General features: G+C 46.8%; 1 protein-coding gene across 1 annotated transcript in view; it reads right to left on the bottom strand.

Moving 5' to 3' along the window:
• Positions 1 to 5,989, bottom strand: part of T265_10360 (hypothetical protein) — a gene marked incomplete at both ends in the record, with an annotated part of 16,438 nt that extends 10,449 nt beyond the window's left edge. The window contains 3 exons of the mRNA XM_009176707.1: positions 3,474 to 3,914; positions 3,966 to 4,022; positions 5,969 to 5,989. Of these exons, the coding sequence (XP_009174971.1) occupies positions 3,474 to 3,914; positions 3,966 to 4,022; positions 5,969 to 5,989 (519 nt within the window). The remainder of the gene's footprint in view (positions 1 to 3,473; positions 3,915 to 3,965; positions 4,023 to 5,968) is intronic.
• Positions 5,990 to 13,072: the final 7,083 nt, after the last annotated feature.

The raw sequence follows: 13,072 nt of genomic DNA, 5'->3' as shown, positions 1-13,072 counted from the left end.
ACTGTGTTCGTCAGACCTCTAACCATTGACCAACCTGGTGTGAGAGACTCTGTGAGTGTCGCGGGACACTCTCCAGTATAGCTCAATGGATCGCTTGCGCGCGCAAACCGTCACACCACGGTAAGGTCCAGTCTCTTCGTGACGGTGCACCGCTGCACCGTAGATGCCAACAGCTATTGCGTCAGGCTCACCAGATACCCATATAGTGAAATCTGGAACACCTGCGCTCACCCTAAACGACTTGAGGTGCACATAAGAATTTGGATCTTGTGTGGGTGTATCGGAGACACAACACATATCAACAGAGAAGGAAAGCGAATTTCTCGCAGGAGATACCTGTTGCGGACTACGGACATTGAAGGTTGCTATGTGGCTCGTATCTCTTGTCATCAGTGACTGATTGTTTTGGTCTATTTTCTGGGTTATGGTTCAGATAGGAAACGACTAGGGAAGTGGCAGATGGGTTGATCGCAGTGCGTTGATTCAAGAGTCTGACCTGCAAGGAAGTGGGAAGGTCGGATTTTGTTCATGAAATATGCCCCTAGCATCTGAATCGAAATTCCGAACCGCGAGGCAGCGGTTGTTGTGATTTTCTTGGAGGACCCTTCCCGGAGCCGGTGACTCAATAAGCTGACCTGCTCGGCTGCAGAGGGCCTCGTCACAAAGCGTAGGGAGTAAGGGATTACTGTCCCACTCCTAATGCAGCTGCGTACAGCAGGACCGGCCACCGCCGGCCACAGTTAATCGGAGTGCGTGATTTTTAGCGCCGACCTTTTCTAACCAGCCCTTCCTCGGAGAAAGGCAGCACCACTGCTCCCGTAAATATGGAGACGCTGATCGTCTGAAGGAAGCGCCTTAGAGCCTTTGCACTCTTATTGTGGAGAACAGTACGACTTTACCTCCAGACCGCCTTGCAATATGATAACTCATTGTTGTTCGTCGAACTGTTCATCGCTGGCCTTCCCGGTATGTGTGGACTCTGGAAAATTGAGCCCCAGTCAGTGTAGCCCGCAGGATTATTACAGCACATAAAGGTGACAGCCTTGGATCGGGTAAAAATCCACAGACCGCTCGAAAACCAAATCTCTTCGAGAAGCACACTCAGTTGGATCTGAACGCAGTCTGGTGCATGTGTGATGTGCACATACATACACATTGTTCAGCTGTAACACCCTTCCGGTGCCTAACTATCATGCTACCCCAAGGAAACACGAGGGCTGGGATACTGCCAGGTTACCCAAGCCTAGACAGATGAAGTCGAGAGGTAGAGATCGGGTTCGAGCCACTGGTCAGTAAATTCGCGCCAACCACTTGAGCCATCTCGCCCCATGTGGTGAATGACATTTCAAAGCGAAGTGAGTGCGGCCAACTGAAGAATGAGGTTCGAAATCAGGGATGCCCGAAGCTCAGATATTAGTAGTCCCCAGGTAACTGGCATTCGACAGGGGGAGCGGCTACTCAAGCAGGCGTGACAAGCTTCGTGATTCAACGCGTCTCAATTAAAAACAAGCCAACAGTGAGGAAGCGACTCAAATTCCATGGTTCAGCCCTGCACAACGTACGGCTCTACCTTGCGACAGAATAACTGAAAGAAAAGTTCCATTTTTTACCCTGTTTTCCCAACCGAGCTCGATGTTGATGAGCATGGTTTATCCGTTTAAAAACAACGTACTCTCCTGATAGTGATGAGTAAAATGTCGCCAAAGTAAGGAAAGTCAGTAAGCGAATCGCAGTTTCTACTCTACGTCCACTGCTTGACGAGAAAACGTCAGTTCGTATTCAGCCAATTGCAGCCCAGCAGTTTCGACATAATTGCTATCTTATAAGCTCAAGGCAACATTCGCTGTCCGAAACAGTATTGGCCGTTGGAATTCTATAAACCCTATAACGAAGTGTAAAGCCCTGATTTACAGTCACAATGAAGTCAACCATTCCATTGAATGAAACATTGTTGGAGAACGAATTGATAACAGGGCTGGAGAGGTGTTGACCTGCAACATTCGATCCTCTTAGTCCTGCGATGAAAACTGTCTCGGAGTGCGCTGTCAAAAAGCCCTCAAAACACCAATCAGCGATTTTGCTAGTTTGTCATGTGGTGAATTGGACATAGACAAAATTGACCACATGGAAATACCCCAGTGGTACACTTTCGGGATTCCATACAGTTGTGGCACATGGATTGGTTCGAACCGGCATAACAACAGGCTCATGTACTAAGTTGTTTGCGAAACGTTTGCATCTCAGATCAGATTTGCTTTCCAGCTATTATGTTGCCACCTAGTTTCTGAGAATCCCGCGCCTTTATGATGCTGTTTAATATTAAATCCATATTCTGAACAAACCTTTTCAAACACGACCATTCTGGAGCCTTGATCTAGTTGCATGAGATCTTTGTGCATTCCCACTCTGCTCAGAATAAAGGCGGATAGGAGAGAAGTCTTAGCGCTCGGTTACTACAAACATTCTGAGGTGCATAAACCTCCAGACACTCATTCAGGCAATCTGGATAGAAACTAGAAACAAGAACGCTATTGACATCGGTTGGCAGTCATATATTAAGGCGTCTCCAACCAGGCGCAGTGGGGATCACGCGACCCCCATCCTGGAAGGCGAGTAGAACCGGCAGCACCCAAACGTTTCGTAATCTTCTTCATACACCTCTGCCAGGTCACGGGTTGACCGCTTCTCTGAAATGGACATGGAAAACAGCACCCCCTTCAGCAAGCGATGCTTAAGCATACGCAACACATGTCTCGGCCAACGCAGCTTTTGGTGCTCGACACATTCTTCAACGGGAAGTACCCGTTACACAACCGAAAACTCGGTTTCTAACTGCCTCGTCATGGGTACGCCGACACCAATCCACACGAGACAACGATTGTCGAATACCGCTGCTCGAACAGGCTGTCTCAGTCATACAATAAAGCAGCCCGAACTGTAGCTTGGTACACACGTCCCTTGAGACTCAGGAATACACCACTTTGACGCTATACGTGTCTCGAATTTGTAAACGCGACCTGAGCCTTGCAGATTCGTGAATTGATCTCATCTGTCACACTACAATCAGAACAAACACAACCACAACTTCCAGTGCTTCTCCCTGGACTGTGAGTGGCTTGTTCAGTGACTGCATGTCCAGGAGAGTGACCCTGCATTTTGCGGGTGCAAATTGCATGCCAAAGGACAGGGAGATTTTGGTCAGTTTATCCAAAAATGTCTGGGCGTTCTCCTTCTCTTCAAAGACGAGAACGATGTCTGCATATTTTAGATCGACAAGGTCCTCGCTAGAGGCACAACAGCAAACATTACCAGTGGTCTCTGGACTGGTCTCATCGAGAGATTAGTTGAGAAGCGATACTACTTGGGAATCGCGCAGTTATTCCGAATCTCCAGGGTCGGCAGTCTTTCGCTCTCAAAACAAAAAAAATCGAACACAGTAGATAAAGAGACAATAGCTTACGCTGAGAGACAACACTGGCAGATGAAGGACGGTTGAATCCCTTCAGTAATTTCTGGATACTGCTCAAAGCCAGACGACTTCGTTTTTTCCGAATAATGACAGAAGCCATATCAGATTGGAGAATGACATTAATGCATGCTAGTGCGTCAGTAACTAACAGCACGTCATTCGAGTCTATCGTGTTTGATTTGTTCCTCAGAACAGCTTTTCGTACTTGTGATTCAATTTGGGACACTATTCTGACTAGCCCTGCTTTGTTTCCACGACAATTCTTGATGTGCTCGGCGAACTTCGATGGCTTTCGTCTGTATAACTGGATGAAATCCTGCGGAAAATCACAGGTGAACTGACACTTACCACAGACGATAAAGCTGAAGATCTTGCATCCAGCTGAGGCATCATTCACGCGAATGAGATCAGTAGTTAGAACCCAGTAAACACGCCACCGGTGTTTCTTAAGAAACAAGACCAAAACTTTGATGGGTACTAAAACATATTGACGTACTCGTAGAGCCTGAGAATGCAACAGAGTGAGGTGAAGCAGACCAGGCCGTTTAGTTGTCTGTCAATTAAGAGAAAACAAGAGAGAACACATGGACGGTGTTACAATCACAGGACACGCGGTGAAGGAGAATTAATTATTTACTGGTTACCAGACCCTTCCAAGAACTCTCAAAATTGACTGCAAATCCGGGCTTCAGTGACGGGAAAAGTTCACCTGAGAAGAACACAAAAGCTCTGTTACGAACAAGCCAGTTCAGATTACAGGGAACGTTGCGGCAATCAAAGCAGCACTCAAGGTCGTCCGACCGCTGTCGAATGGTTGGTTGGCGTTGCACCTTGGCCGCGTTTGGGTTCCCAAGCCTTGTATCTCGATGCTGATTGGCTGCTTTGATGTCCATTTAACAGATGGTTTTTCTGGCCTAAAGGCTTGACAGCTTCGCTTAGGTTAGTTAGCGGAGTTGGCGGTGACCACAGAGCTATAGTGATTCTGGAGATAGTTTCAATAGTCTTACCTTCCTGAAGCTTTCTAGTTTTGGCTATTCAACTTACGACTACTTTCGCTGGTCTAGTTGAGTTTCAACTGCGTTAAGGTACCATATCTTGAATACCGCGCCAAACGGATATTGAGGTAGTCTTCGTGCATCAGGCTTAGTAACAGGATATAAAAAACAAGAGTTTGTGGCGTTTTGTACCTTCATTTTACTTCCACTATAACACCACATATTTCATCAATCGCATAATCGTTTTTTGTTTGAATACGGAAAACTACAGAAAACGCGCACTTGTACAATTTCATGCAATACAACCCTGGTCACGTGCCTCGACTCTCTCTTCTGATTTCGCTCGCGCTTGCAGCGGTCATTCACGAGCCTTATGTGCTAACTCTGGTATCAAAACATTTCAGACCACCTCCGGAATCTATTATATGTGGAACTGTTCAGAAGAAGCCCCCTAGAACACCATGAGTGGATTATTATTTATTCGCTGACCTGGGCCAACGATGAACCTTTTTAAAGAGAATAATTATTAGTGAATCTGCTCCATCTGACCTCTTTATTATTGTATACCCAATCTAGCGTTATTATTTTTATTTCTTTGCCAAAAACTCCTGGTAAAGTAACTTATCGGGTAGGCAGACCACTACAAGTGTCTAACCGACATTTTAAATTCGATTGTCATTGTTGTCCCGGTTACAAAAATGGATCTGTCGTAAGTGGCACATATGGAGAAATCACCAGTGAAGTCAGCTTAGGAAGTTTAAAGGTTTCAGACAAAAGGTTGAGATCGAAAGACTGTTCGGTCATCTTCAGGATCGGGTGTCCGGTAGACCGTAGCCGAGTAAATTCGATTTCCACACCCACTACCCAACCCAGGCGCTTCTAATGGTGAAAACTACGACTACTGCAGGCCTTGTACCAACCTTTGACAATTTAATGGCTTCTAGGTCGGTATGTTGGGTTCGTCCCCGTAAGTTTTGACGGATCAGCGCCGTGCTTAGGTCTCAAACGTCGTCCACCATAGCTTCGGCTCGGGAAAACCGCCAGAAGTGGGTGGCGTAACAGTTGCTTTGAAGTTCAGTGAGGAGCCAATCAGGATTCGTGCTATTATACAGCCCCTCTCTGTTATCATCGGGGAGCACTTAAATCCCTCTTCACACCCCAGCATGGCTATTTGACTGCGGGGGAGATTTGATGTTGGAGCGTCTTGTGTGGTTCTGACCTTCATTGGCAAACATCAAATTGGCTGAAAGCAGACCAAGTGAATTTTTGGCCAACGTTTTTTGGGGGCAGACTATGGAAACCAGGTGGCACAATGTTTGTCTTCTCATTGAGCAAGCAGAAGCTCCTGCAAACCTGCTGACGGAAATTCTGATTACTGTGAATGCTTCATCGTTAACAGGTCCGGCGAAAAAAGGCAGGTGCGCGACCGTCTGTAGCCAAATCTGCGGCTAACGTGCATTAGGTAACACCCGAGCGGCCACGCGCCAGAAAAAACTCGACTCACCCTTTGCATATGCTTCTCCATGCTGGATGGGCATAATGGCGAGCGAGGACCTTCAAGCGGTTTATGCCATGGTGGTTATTGTGAGCCAGAACGAGGATTCGACGGCGAAGCCATCTGGAAACGGCTATTGTGGAACTTAAAAGAAGGTAACCATCCAAAGTAGATCAAGAATGTTGTCGTCACCCAATTTCTTTCAATGGCAGTTGGTTCGATGCTACCCCTTAACCTCTCTAGTAAGTCACCATCCTCACGGGCACTGCTGGTCACGCCAGAGGACACCGGTAGTTGGTTTTTCAGTTCCAGAGACACATTCCAGATCACCGATGACACCGCAGCATCTGCTAAGTCGGCAGTTCCTGTTTCTATTGCATAAGTCCTATTTGGGCGCGGAACGGCCAAAGATTCTCCGGTGTATTCGTTAAAGAGGAATTTACGGGGACGTCACTGCCGACTAACATTTTGCCCCACTGTTGTAATGGTTGGTTTTGCAGACCAAGAGGACTTTCTTGCAACCAGCTGTAGCCAGAACCGGCTTTCAAACTTTTCGTTCAGAGAGCCCGTTTTATTCATTTCAGGCGATGCCATAATTTGGCGCACGGAAAGCCTGAAAGACTGCATGTTCGGCGAAGGCTACATGGGCCGAGAATATCTCGGTCTTTATCTTGTCACGTGAGACCAATCTGGGAATTCTGTCTCGCATTTTCTTCCCTTTACACCCGAAGACGCAGACTTGACATTGGTAACTTTCAACGCTCATTCCCCAAAAAGCTGCTCCCTTGGTCCAACTCCCCCCTTTACCGCTCCCGCTGCCAAATCCTAGGCAACCAATATATCTCAGATAGTTAAAGATGAATCTAACCATCCTTCACCGTCTGCTGCACAAAAACGCTCTTATAGTAGAGGTTAGACTAAACGTAAATGCATGACCTCGCTGCAGGCTTCGTAACTCCTGGAACCTCTTAGTGTGCCCCCCGGCTCGTGCAAACCTACTACGCCACCTCTTTCTAGTTTGTTACGTTAGCATTTAGAAGAGCCTTCATGAGCAGCTGCGAAGCATCACGCATCATCATACTTTTTTCTGTCCGTTGACTAATTCTATACCCATGAAGCGGCTGCTCTCCTACCTAATACCCAACAACATCCCGACGCCGTGGGCTAGACGCATACCCAAAATTTCTCCGAAACCGTGGTTCGAAGGAGGAAAACCTTAACAAAAAGTTTTAACATTTGATGGTAATTTTTCGGGCGTATGAGATCTTCCCAAACGGCCTCAGTTTTGATGAAAGTTGTTTAAATCTACTCAATTCCCACGATATTCAAGGCCCGCGATATTCATATTTTAAATGGCTGCTATGGCTGAGTACGTGAATGCGGAGGATGATTTTGTGGAGAATTGAGCTCTTCAAATTTTTTTCTCATTCAATGAATTTCAATTCGCTTTGAAAGAGTACCAGGCGAAACGTTACGTTGTTTTCGTCCGTATAAACTCCAAAAAGAACAGCACTTCGCTACTATTGTATGAAGAAGCCTTCTACCGTTGCAGCAGCCATCCCTGCAGACGAAGCAGAAGCCGTGGAATTCGTCGCACCTAGTAAGTTCATGGTTGATTGTGTGTACGTTGTAGCACACGTTGTGCTGATTGTCCGGCAAGGTTCCACATTCGCCGGTACCATGATTGCTTGAGTGTTAATTCCTACTACCTGGAGCACAACCATCCACGCAGCAGATTTATTTTTGACAGGCTCCCCATCAACCGGCAACTGACGAATGATGAATTAAAGGAGTGTTCTCCCCTTTTGAAATACGGTGCTCCGTCATCGGAGATTCGGCAGTACGTCGCCGACCACTTTGGAAAGGTACTCACTACGAACGATGTGCGTAACTATCACGTCAAATGTCGACCCCCATTGTTAAGTAGGTCGCTGGTTACCTTTTAGTCGGTTTCTTAGATGACATGTCGTCCATCATAGCCGAGTTTTGAGAGTGCGGTCGCGTGCTGCTGGTGGAATCGGAGGGTGGCAGATATAGCCACCTGTGCTTTTCTCGAACGCAGGAGATATCATTCAAGACGTTTCCCGGGCGCTATAAATGTTGATGCTACACACGGTACTAACCGCCTTGGGCAAATAAATTTCGAGCCCCTGACGTTCACTGTTACGTTAAAAGATTTACACGTTCCTTGTGACAGATGGCATGGGGATCGGCCGACCCGTAATGTATGCCTTTGTCGAAAGTGAGCATTTTGCGCCATTGCGCAAGCTGTTCAGCTTGTTCAAGAATATGATGGGTGGACAATATGCAGTCGAAACCTTCGTCATGGACAAAATGACTTCGCAGATACGGGCTGCCAAAGCTGTATTTGGCTGCGACATAATGCTGTGCTATTTTCACGCATGGTAAGCCATCCAGAAGCACGTACGTTTCGTTGCTTTGGTGTAACTTTTGCAGACAATTTCCAACCGCAGTCGTCACATATTCCGCCGCATGGCTCGCTTTGATAATGCAGCTGAGTAAGTGATTGTGCACCAAACACTATTCGCGTGGATTTCGCCACGATTTGCAAATCTTGAGGCAAACAGATCGATCCCAGTTTTGTTTCTTATTTGACTGCCCACTGGCCTCACATCACTCGAAAGTGGCCCATTCATGCACAACGTAGGTTGGTACGTTTGGGGAATGTGAAAAACAACCGCCTTGAGAACGCCAACGGGCATTTGCAGAGGCGCATGCATCACTCAGATAGCCTGGAGCATGCCGTCCAAAAGGTCGCTCACCACAGCGAATGGCTAATGAGCGAATATGAAATGCACACCACTTATTATCGTGACTGTCGAGAAATTCGGGAGGGAGACATCTACGTTCTACGTGTGGTTTCCCGGATGACGACATACGCCGCCAATCAGGTTCTCAGGCACATTGGAATATGCACGCCAAATCTGACATACAAACAGACAGATCGCTTCAAGGTGAGAAGCCCGTTGTTAGTAACAGGCAGTTTGTGGTACAAACCCCCAAATGTTCTCAGACAGTCAACACCTCGGCCGGAACCTGCACGTGCATGTTTTACCAGCTGATGTTGCGTCAAAATGCAATTAGTACAAGACAATCAGCCTCTGGTGTTAGATGGCGACCGCAACCAAAAACGGTGGCGTTCGAAGTCGAACAACGCTGTTCCTTGTGGTCTCTGTGGCCAGCCAACCGACCCTGCCGATTGGTGGTGTCAACGTGATTGACTTCCATATTACCTTTATTGCTGCGGCAATGACCCCTGTCCACTGTGTGGAGAAAATCTTCAGGGGCGTCCACCAAGTGAGTGCACATATATCAATTAACCTGTTCCCATTAGTTGCCGGTCAGTTTACCTACCGGTCAGCTAAAAGAGCTTGCTTTGGTGTTGATCTTGATCGGTCGATGGAGGACATGCCGGGTCTGCCCCGTAAGACAGTCGCAATAAAACTGTTTTGTCCAATTTCGGAGTTGATGCAGACCGGTAATTTGAGGCCTAATTGCTTAGCATACGCTTTGTAGATCTTGCTTTCGAATCCCGTGATGACGAGGAATTCGTGTGATTGTAACTCGAAGGCCTCAAATGCCGAATCAATGAACCCATGGCAATCCGCAACGACTATACATTTATCCCTCATCCCGGTAATGGGAATTATGAACCACTAGGTAAGCAAACAAATAGAATTCAATTACATCCAGATGCTTAAATGCTGTTCCCGAAGGTTAATTGCTTGCCCACTTTCCGTTTCAAAATCCTTGTCCCGTGAAATGGATCTTAAGAATATGAAGAATGGAGTGACTACCTATTAAGCTTGTATCGGTGATGCCAATGAATAAAATGCAATTTGCCAATGGTGTTTTCGTAAATTTATGGCGGGCGCATTATCAGCGCGTGGAGTTATGAGTATGGAGCGCCGTTGTTGGCCATTGTATTACGTTGCCGTGCATAGGTGAGGCCCCATAATCTGCGTCGCGAATAGCAGTTACGCTAAGTAGTCGAGGTGAGCGACAGCACATTGTTCCGGGTAACGGAGGGTGTGGTCGAGGGTGTACAATCAAGAGTAGGAGTTGGGTGTGCGCTATCAAAATGGGTGGTGATTGCAGTTTGACAGGCGATGACCACCGTTGACCGTTGGGTTAGTCTTTTATGTGTTGCCGGGGCATTATGGTTAGCTACGAGCATGTGTGCGGGCCTGGCAGTTACTATAGGTAGTCACGTAGGTTACGTCGACTACAGTTGCGATGTTTACTTAAGGTAGCAAACATAAGCGGCATCGAGTAAGTATGAGTATGACGATAAATAGCCAAGTTAGGTGACATCGAGTACAGCTGTGAGTACAACAGGCTGTCAGATTATGCAATCACCCATAGTTGAGTCCTTGTTCTTACTGGCCGGCATATATATTGGATTGATGCTTATTGTGGGTAGCGGCATCGCGTATAGTACGAAAGACCGTCAACTTTATACTAAGCGTTGCACATAAACTCAGGTGTTGCAATTACGATAAACAGCCAAAGTAGGTGATATCAACTGCAGTTAGGAGTATGGCGGACAGCCGTTGGTGGTTAAGATGTCACGCATAGTTGGGACCTGGTTTCTATCGGCCCGCATAGATACTGGCTTGGTGATCACTGTAGGTAGCAGGCAGGTAAGACAGTGAAGATCGGTGTTTAGCACTGATTTCATGCTCTCCATGATGATATAAGCAGCAGACATAGGCGGGAGCGCCCACAGTTATGGGTACGACGGGCCATCGCTGGCAGTTAAATCAGGACACTTCGCATAGCCGAGGCCTACTAAACAGCGTCGCATATAGGCACTGGCCTGGCAGTTTCAATAAGTAGTCAAGGTAGGCGATATCGCGTACAGTTTTGAGTATTAGGTTAATCGGTCGCCATTAGATTAGGTATGTAGGCACAAGGACACTGACTCAACAAGTACGATCAATAGCCAATTTAGATGACCTCGAGTACAGTTGTGAGTATAACAGGCTGTCAGATGTGGCTATCACGCATAGCTGAGGCCTTATTTTCACCGGTCGGCATATAAATTGCACTGATGTTTACTGTAGCCAGCGAAGACAAGCGGGATCGCGTATAGTTAACGGTATACAAGACCGCCATTGACCACCGGATTATGTTACTGTGCATAAGTGCAGTCTCATTATCAACGTTTCACATAAACGCGGACCGAGCAGTCACAAAAAGTAGTCGAGATGAGTGAAAACTAGTAGAGATACGAGTACAAGGGGCCGTCGTTGCCCATTGGATTGGGCTGCCGCGCATATGTGAGGAAACTTAACTAGCGTCGCACATAGACAGGGATCCAACAGCTACAACAGGTAGTCGAGGTGAGTGACAACGGCTACCGTCATCGTAGAGATCGCTTTATGGTTGGTGGTCACTACCTATAGAACGTGATAGTTATGGTAGGAAAGACACCCACAGCATTCTGGTAACACTGTATTATCTACAAGCCAGTCATGCATATCTGGGAAAGGGGATCATCCACAGATGTCCCTCGCACTGCCACTGCAAGTTTGTGTTGTTATCTAACTTTATTGCACTCAATGGACATGAGATCCATGGGGAAAATGTGTTGTGAGCAGGTTCGCCGAACAAAAACATCCCATTTGTTAAATCTGAGGTGGCTAAAGCAAAAAAACGCCTGCGACTGGTCCTATAGGGTGACATTTGCATTAAATACCCTTAAGATGTTATTTTATTGTTCAGGAACACCGAAGAACGCCAAAATATGCTAAAGTGCGATTTCGTGTTTTATGTCGCGTAAACCGGCAAAAAATGCAAATCGGCGATGATCAACGACCTTGACATTTCGCTCACTTAAACAAAATTCTACGTGCAACATGTCACGGGAAGGTGCAAATTGATTAGACTAACTTCCCATTAAAATAGCAACTTCGAAAACCCTACAGTTTCGGCGAACTCAATTTGGGTGTCAATAGCCTGCGGCCATCCCCACCTCCTCTATGAATCGGATCCAGTGCGAATTTGAGTTTAGCGACCGTACAGTTAGTGGGCAAGTAAAAGTTCCTGTTATCGTTTCTTCCTATCCTCTTGACTCGCTTTAAGCTAATGTTGGGCTTAAATGCACACGTGATTTAAGTATACTGCGTTGCTGACCTGGTTATTTTTTTCTTTTTCCCCAGCCAACTTACACATCGTTCTGGTCCAGCCCCTACAAAAGGATTACTCTATCAAATCTGCCAAGTGACTCGTGCTATCAGCCTAACTCTGACTGACAAAAACCAAACAAAAATGGGCCTTTTCATCATTAACGGAGCGCATTCTGCGTATACGTATATACATATATATATATATATATCCATCTGATGATTCGCCCCACTAAACACTCACACACAACATCGTTGTATTCTTCTGCTTGACATGGTAGCTCACACCAGCGCTCAGATGCCGTTAAGCCATGGTGCACTCACCGTGAATACCACCAGTACATTCCCACTGTCCCATCGGCATCTGTCATTTCACTTGTCTTCCCCGTGACTTGCGTGACCAGCGTCTGTATGCTGTTTGCTTGTTCGAATTGATTGACCTGTCTCCCCTTACCTTCCTGTACCCGACCAGAAAAAATGGAAGCAGAATTATTTATTGATGCACAAACCGCATTTATGACTCCTTGGATGGTTTACCACCTTGCGGATCTGGTAGCGTGCACGAGGTATAAAAACCTTGTGTGGTGGACGGGAACACCTTGCAGGGAGTGTTGCCCTATTACGTTGCACTATGGTGTGTTCGCACATCCGCCACCCATTCGGTAACACGGGTGCATCGCCCCTTCGCAGGTGGTTCTGGACTGGCCTTTTAACTCAGAAAATCCAAAAGAGCGACAGTGATCTCAGTTTGCTGCCGCTGGTGGTAAGCTCGCCTTGGTTGAGTTTTTTTATATGGCAACTGTTGATTCTGCCTGCGAATCAACGGTGACCAGCGGTAACTTCCCTTGTTTTCTGGCTACTCATGAGTAACGTGACTCGCATCTGTTTATTATGACACCGTTTCGTTTCTTTGCTCGTTTTCCCCCTGTTTCTTCCCGGCTTAGGGTCTGCTTATGCCTCAGTA

Source organism: Opisthorchis viverrini (genome assembly GCF_000715545.1).
Source record: "Opisthorchis viverrini unplaced genomic scaffold opera_v5_355, whole genome shotgun sequence".
NCBI lineage: Eukaryota > Metazoa > Platyhelminthes > Trematoda > Opisthorchiida > Opisthorchiidae > Opisthorchis > Opisthorchis viverrini.
The sequence above is the reverse complement of the archived record's forward strand: the minus strand, read 5'-3'. Positions and strand labels throughout refer to the sequence as shown.